A 7,169-nucleotide genomic window follows, 5' to 3' on the forward strand; every position below is an offset into this window, starting at 1 on the left:
CTAAGGGCACTGACCAATCAAAATCTAGTATAGCAGTATAGGGGAGATGAACCAGTTGAGTTGAGAGAAATTATTATGTGGTTTTGAAGTACCACGTGACACTGCTATGTGGTGGTCTAAGCTAATAATATAACTCCAATTTGGTGGAGAGCATGCAAGGGGTGAACAAAAATTAAAGTAAGAGCTCAATCAGAAATAACTGCAAGTCATATAAGTCAATAACATCAATTCAGACCACCAACATATATCATGGTATATCATGGTCCGGAACCATGTCATAATTTCCCTTTATGTACGATAGTGGGCGCTGGATCGTCTATATCTCAGACCTTCTCCATGAAAAACCCCGGACATCTTTAACACATTCTAAAAATGATGATCCAAATAATTCCAATATACTCTTCCCAGATATCGGCAAGATGCCTTTGATTTTCCTTATTTTTTGGCGGGTTTAATTAGATCCATAAATACCCAAGAAGGAAGGTCCAGAAACTTAGCCAGCCATGTTTGTCAAGCTTTCTGTTCGACTAGTACTACTAGTAAGTCTGGTAGCAGCAGAAGCCCAAGACCTCAATTTCATCTACAATGATGGTTTCGATGGCCGTTCTGGTCTTAATCTCAGTCTAGACGGCATAGCAGAGATCACACCGAAAGGTCTCTTAAAGCTTACAAACGACGCCAAACAGGAAAGTGGCCACGCCTTCTACCCTAACCCAGTAACCTTCAAGAACTCAGAGAACGACACCGCTTTCTCCTTCTCCACCATCTTTGTCTTTGCCATCCGATCAAAGTACACTACTCTCAGCGGCCATGGAATGGCCTTTGTCATTGCTCCGACGAGAAGCCTCCACGGAGCTCTGCCGAGCAATTACTTGGGCCTGTTGAACGAGTTTAACAATGGGAATTTCACCAATCATGTTTTTGCTGTCGAGCTTGACACGATCCAGACTCCGCAATTCAGTGACATCAATGACAACCATGTTGGAATCGACATCAATGGCTTGCACTCTGTCAGAGCTGCTCCAGCTGGTTTATTTGATGGTCAGTTCAAGAACCTGACTCTTAACAGTGGTAAAGAAATGCGAGTTTGGGTTGAATATGATGGTACCAAGAAGCAAATAGAAGTCACTATGGCTCCAATTGGTGTTGCAACTAAATCCCCAACTCCACTTTTGTCTTTGAAATATGACCTTTCCCCAATTCTCAACAAAACCATGTATGTTGGTTTTTCCTCTGCAACTGGTTCAGTGCCCACCTCCCATTATGTAGTGGGTTGGAGCTTTAGGATGAATGGCCAAGCTCAAGACCTTATAACTTCCAAACTTCCCAAGTTGCCCAGCATTGCAGGTAAAAAGAGGTCCATGCTTTTCACCTTTGGTGTGCCTCTGATTTCAGTGAGTTTGGTTTTGCTAGTGGTTTCTGGTGTGCTTTATGTCATAAGAAGGAAGAGGAAGTTTGCAGAAGTGCTTGAAGATTGGGAGCTAGAGTATGGTCCTCAGAGGTTTAAGTACAAAGAACTGTATATAGCCACCAAAGGGTTTAGGGAAAAGGAGCTTTTGGGAACTGGGGGATTTGGTAAAGTTTATAGAGGTTTATTACCCTCCTCTGAAGTTGAGATTGCAGTGAAGAGGGTATCACATGAATCAAGACAGGGGATGAAGGAATTTGTAGCAGAAATTGTTAGTATTGGCCGGCTTCGTCACCGGAATTTAGTACAACTGTTGGGATATTGCAGGTATGGTCTTCAAATTTTGATCAATATATTCACCAAATTTCTCTAGTTCTCTGTTTTACTCCAGCACATTTTATTAATTTTTTTTTTTTGATACAACTCTGTTGATATTTATATTTCTGATGTTAAACTCCAGTGTTAAATGGCAATGATATATATTGTTTACTTATTCTCTAAAATCTTCAAGTTTTGGAGTACAAAGATTGCTTAACATGTTATCACAATCTTACTTGCATAAAGTACGGAGTTTTCACATCTCTCATGTAGTCAAATTATGTATATTTTGACATGTTTTTCTGTCCATTTGCGAATTTTGGCTGTAAATGATAAAGTGTTAATTTGATATATACTGTTAGCTCATTTCTCAACAGTTTAAACAATTTGAGACACAATACGCGTTTGTATACAGATATTTCGTTTAACACGGATGTTTAATGCCTTGCTTGCAGGCGAAAAGGGGAGCTGCTTTTGGTCTATGACTACATGCCTAATGGAAGCTTGGACAAGTACCTCTATGATCAACCTGAGGTGACCCTTAATTGGAGCCAGAGGTTTAAAGTCATCAAAGGTGTGGCTTCAGGGCTGTTCTATCTTCATGAAGAATGGGAACAGGTTGTGATTCATAGGGATGTGAAGGCCAGTAATGTGTTGGTAGATGGGGAATTGAATGGAAAGCTAGGAGATTTCGGGCTTGCAAGATTATACGACCATGGAACAGACCCTCAAACAACTCATATAGTTGGAACACTAGGGTACCTAGCCCCAGAGCACACAAGAACAGGTTGGGCCACCACGAGCACCGACGTGTTTGCTTTTGGGGCATTTTTGCTCGAAGTTGCTTGCGGAAAAAGGCCTATTGAGAGACAAGGTCCAGAAGCTGAGATTTTGCTTGATTGGGTATTTTCTTGTTGGAATAGAAGTAACATCCTTGAGGCAAGAGATCAAAGGTTTGGTACGGATTTTGTAGCCGAGGAATTGGAGTTGGTGTTGAAGCTTGGGCTTTTGTGCTCTCATTCGGAGCCAGCGGCAAGGCCAAGCATGCGACAAGTCGTTCAGTACTTGGCTGGTGATCTTGCTTTGCCGGAAGTGTCACTTCTCGGGCTTTCTTCTAGTGGCTTAGCGGTTGGACACCGTGAAGGTTTTGATGACTATGCTATGTCGTATCAGTCTTCCTTAGGCAAGGGGTCCTCGCATTCATCATATATTGCAGAGTCGGCATTACTTTCAGGTGGTCGTTGATTCCAAGCAATTAGTATATACGAGGAAAAATTGCGCTGCAGGAGTTATGCCGTTGTCGAGTATCTTGTAGAGCTTGTAGCGTTTCTTTGTGGAGAAGAATATAATTGAGCACGTACAGAGTATGGTTAAACTGTTGGAGAGGCAGGAGTATTGATTGCAATTTGATTCTTCCATGACATTTAGCCTGAAAGTTGTGGAAGTTGAAAATTTAATTGATGAAATTAGATATTAAATTTTTAAGAACTGAGCAGGAAATAAATTTGGTATTTTATCAACTTGATTTGTTGGCATTGTCAAATTGTATGAAGGAAGAATTAATTGCAGTGTAGAAGCAAGACAGCGGATTTCACTCAAGTTCATCAAGCATTCATATTATAAAACTTGCAAGCTTTCATATTATAATACTCGCTCTATTGAAAAGAGTGAAAGATTTTTTATACAAAAAGTTAACGTGACGAAAGTGTGTCAGTAAAATAGGTTAACAAAGTTGCTACTGAGGTTGGTTCAGAAATGCTAGTTGTACAACAGGTTTAGCTGCTTCAGTTGTAGCTTTACAAAAGGTTTAGTTCTAAGCCAGTGTAACTGGAGTACGTGTAAAAAAGTGGTTGCTCCAATTGTAGTTGGAGTTGATCCAAACTATTAGTTACCTGCAAAAGGAACAACATGTCTAAGATATTAAATATTAACCAATTCTGCAAAATCCACAGTTGAGTTTCAACTTTGAATCAATTCTAACCAAAACCCAGAATCACAAATCACACAATAAGCAATTTTCCATTAAAAATACAACTACAGTAGCTCACAAATGATCAAAAGGAAGCCATTTTCCATATCAACATTCAAACCCACATCAAGCCAGATACAATAAAGTACCCAAAAAAAAAAAAAACAATCACCAAAACCCAATTGACACCACCAACTGAAAACTTCAAACAGGCTCAGAAGGATCGAAGACTTCAATTTTAAGCAATTAAATGCAAAAAAATGAACTGGGCATATGCTAAAACAGGTCATATACTTATAAACTGCAAGTGATTAACCTACCGTTTCAACCAAGCTTGCTGAAATGAAACAAAGAGGCAACTGTATAAATGCAATGCCAACTGCAAAGCGAATGACATAGAAACAAATGTTTTAATTACCTGGTTCAAGCTGAAAAGCAATCGGTGAAACCTTGAGGCTTCTGCAAACCCCAATCCAATTTGAAACTCTCCTTGACAAATGAACGATCAAAACAATGCTAAAGAAGAAAGCCTAAAACTTAGGAAATCGATAAACTGCAAATTTGAACACCTGAAAAGAATCTGTGATTAAACCACAAATCCACAAAAACCAACTATCTAAAGCTTCAGTGAATCACAAAAAACTGGGGGAAAAAATTCAAAAGGAATTACTCTTGCTGGCCCCAAGTTCTTTGTGACCAAGATTAAAAGGGAAGAGTAGATGCTAAACAATGAACAGAAGTTTGATACAAAGAGCTAAGTGATGATTGCAAAGAGGTATGCAGAATATCCTATTGATTCTTCTATGTCTATAATGAGAGCTTATATGAATTTATAGTGTACAAAAAAAATCAAAGCATAAATGGAATGATTGATCATGAATAATTACAGACTCTATGAGACCTGATCTCTAATGTTTAATGTTTAAACATTGTTGGCTAAATAATGAGACCAGATTTACATTCCTAAAGACTCTATAACGGATTCACTAAGTAATTCAATTAATTGAAGACCATAACAAAAAGAATGTTGGAGACAATGTTTCAAAACAGGTAACACGACCAATGTGAACATGTCTACAATTTTGACCAAAGAGGTGCTCTTGAATATGAACATGTCTATAAGCTCGATCAATGTTTTTGATGAAACGTGTTACAACTAAATAATCAGTTCACATACGAATTGAAAAGGCAAGAGACTTACCAAGTTGATCACCTCTGATGACAAAAGTTGATTCAATGGTTCAAGTATAGCTGATATACAAACAGTAAATTTATCAGTTAGTTATGCATAAACTAAATATAAAAAAGAAAACAGCAATGAACTCATTTGGCATATAATAGTGATAAACTGATACAGAACACTTTTAGACATATAGTAAGTGAATATGCATTATAATGCAGTTTCAAAATAGGCTAACACCTTAGAAAAGTAAATGATTGTCCACATTATAGATTAAATTCATCACAGAAAAGAATTTTATCATAAACATTTGGCAAGTTTATAAATATGCTCATAGTCAATAGTTTTAAATAGTCTGCATATTGCTGTTACTACATTAAATTTTGAATCGGCAGTAATAAAAGACTAAGTTTCTCAGTTCTGAATATTAGTAACTAAAAGTTATATGTACTTTCCGTTAAAGAACACATACTGTTATATTGAAAAAACGAAGAAAACAATATCTTGGGGGTTCTGTAATGATCATAAACTAACAAATATATCAAAATTTTAAATATATTTGATCCATTTAGTCGTATTTGATCAAAATTCAGAAGACTTAATTGTCTAAACTTAGTTGTATAGTAAATAATGCAAAATACAAAAATAGTCGATCTAAATTTGTCATAAGGCTGGTTTCTTAATTGGCTTTCATTAAATAACACCCGAAAACAAACCCAAACCAATTCCTCCAATTAATGTTTATGACAATTCAAAAGTTGCAGCTCAAGGAATACCAGCTAAATGACTCACTGCATTATCTCAAACCAATTAAAAGGAAGCAGAAGTGATTAGACATGTTATCTCAAACCAATTAGAAGGAAGCAGAAGTGAATTGTCATGTTATCTCAAACCAAAATACATAGAGGGACCTGCCATTAAGAATCTCAAATCGATCAAGTCACACATTTATATACAATTTGACAAATCCATTACTGAGAAACGCTCAAACTTTGCAATTTTGAGCAGTATCATCTTTGGGCCACAGACAATCTCATCGGTTTTAAAATCTCTTCCGATTCAAATAAAACAAACAAAAAGCTTATAGACATAGGTTATCAAGCAATGAAAGGAATTAGAAACTCGACAAAAAGGTGAAATTTTTAGCTCCTCTAAATACTGCAATCCAATAAAAACAACAACCCAGAAAAGCCATCCAAGTTCAACTACGCTACAGAAAACAATTGAAATTTTAATATTCAAGTCCATCTACATATATCCTTGATTGCAATCAAGTTCTCACTGGTTCTAATAACACGAGAGTCACAGATTTCTCAAGCTCACACCAAATAACACCGTTCGCCCTCTTGATCAACAACCAAAGCTCAGAAATAAAAAACAGTGGCCCAGCAAAAAGGTTGCAATCCAGTCTAGTGTACAGACCCGTTTCTTTCCTTTTTTTTTTTTTTTTCCTTCTTCTTCATCTATTTTAAATTCCTAGCATATGGCAATGGTAATGTTAGCTGTATGTTATGCTTAAATTTTTAATTCCACTAAAAATGCAAATAACCAAACACAGACATTTACTGCAGATTTCATTTATCAAGTTCAAACTATGGAAAATGTTCCGCATAAACTCGAGAGTGTGATGTCCATTTAAATTCTCAAATTATACAGCTCATGTTCAAGTTGACTTGTGTAACTTGAAAAGAAAAGATGTGTTTCAAGCACAACATCTACTTCAAAGACAGAGATAGCTACTACACTTGCAACACAGAAAAGAAGAAGAGAAGAACCTCTATCTGCAATCAATCAAATACAAATTCCTCAGAAAAACCTAATCGAACCAATCAACCCCCACTCTCTGTCAACTCAGCTCAGAAATCAATGAAACCGATCAAATTAAACATACCCAGAACAAAAGGAAAGGAAGTAAAGCAATTGACGTGAAAAAACCGAAGGATAGATGAATTGGCCGTCGCTGTGTGGCTGAGCAGCCAAGGACGCAAACAAGGACTTGAGATCTTCTTCAGACTGAATATGAGTGAAAACTCTGCAATCAATTCGAGATCAAATTTTATTTGTATGTGTGATTGGTTAAGGGGCTCTGGGGCTGCATGGATATAGTTAGAGAGAGAGAGAGAGGAACCTGGAGACGGAAGCAAAGCGAGGATTACTCGGATGAAATTGAAACTACACATTCGCGGTATCGACGGAGAGAAGGCTGATGGGCTGTCGAAGATCGACGATCAGAGTTGCAGAGTCAGAAGAGTATTACCGTAAGACTGCTGATCCATCTGTTTATGCGCTTGTGG

The 7,169-nt window shown here is 37.3% G+C and overlaps 1 protein-coding gene and 1 long non-coding RNA gene across 2 annotated transcripts; one reads left to right on the top strand and one right to left on the bottom strand.

Annotated features, from left to right (window-relative positions):
- The first annotated feature begins 395 nt into the window (after positions 1–395).
- On the top strand, positions 396–3,037 carry LOC112195124 (L-type lectin-domain containing receptor kinase IV.1). Its single transcript, XM_024335482.2, has 2 exons — positions 396–1,735; positions 2,182–3,037. The coding sequence occupies exons 1-2, from the start codon at positions 504–506 to the stop codon at positions 2,969–2,971; spliced, it is 2,022 nt and encodes a 673-aa protein (XP_024191250.1). The 5' UTR covers positions 396–503; the 3' UTR covers positions 2,972–3,037.
- A 306-nt stretch (positions 3,038–3,343) lies between these two features.
- LOC112195126 lies at positions 3,344–7,169 on the bottom strand. The gene is made up of 5 exons (XR_002934358.2): positions 7,004–7,169; positions 6,767–6,907; positions 4,897–4,946; positions 4,114–4,264; positions 3,344–3,618 (listed from the first exon to the last, which is right to left on the bottom strand). It is a non-coding gene; the product is annotated as an uncharacterized LOC112195126 (long non-coding RNA).

This window comes from Rosa chinensis, chromosome 3, assembly GCF_002994745.2.
Source record: "Rosa chinensis cultivar Old Blush chromosome 3, RchiOBHm-V2, whole genome shotgun sequence".
In the NCBI taxonomy this organism is placed as follows: Eukaryota; Viridiplantae; Streptophyta; class Magnoliopsida; order Rosales; family Rosaceae; genus Rosa; species Rosa chinensis.

Excerpts from the sequence above, each read along its gene's own strand:
- LOC112195124 (XM_024335482.2), top strand. The coding sequence starts at position 504 with ATGTTTGTCAAGCTTTCTGTTCGACTAGTACTACTAGTAAGTCTGGTA. Across the intron at positions 1,736-2,181 it reads CAACTGTTGGGATATTGCAG|GCGAAAAGGGGAGCTGCTTT; the intron begins GTATGGTCTTCA and ends CCTTGCTTGCAG.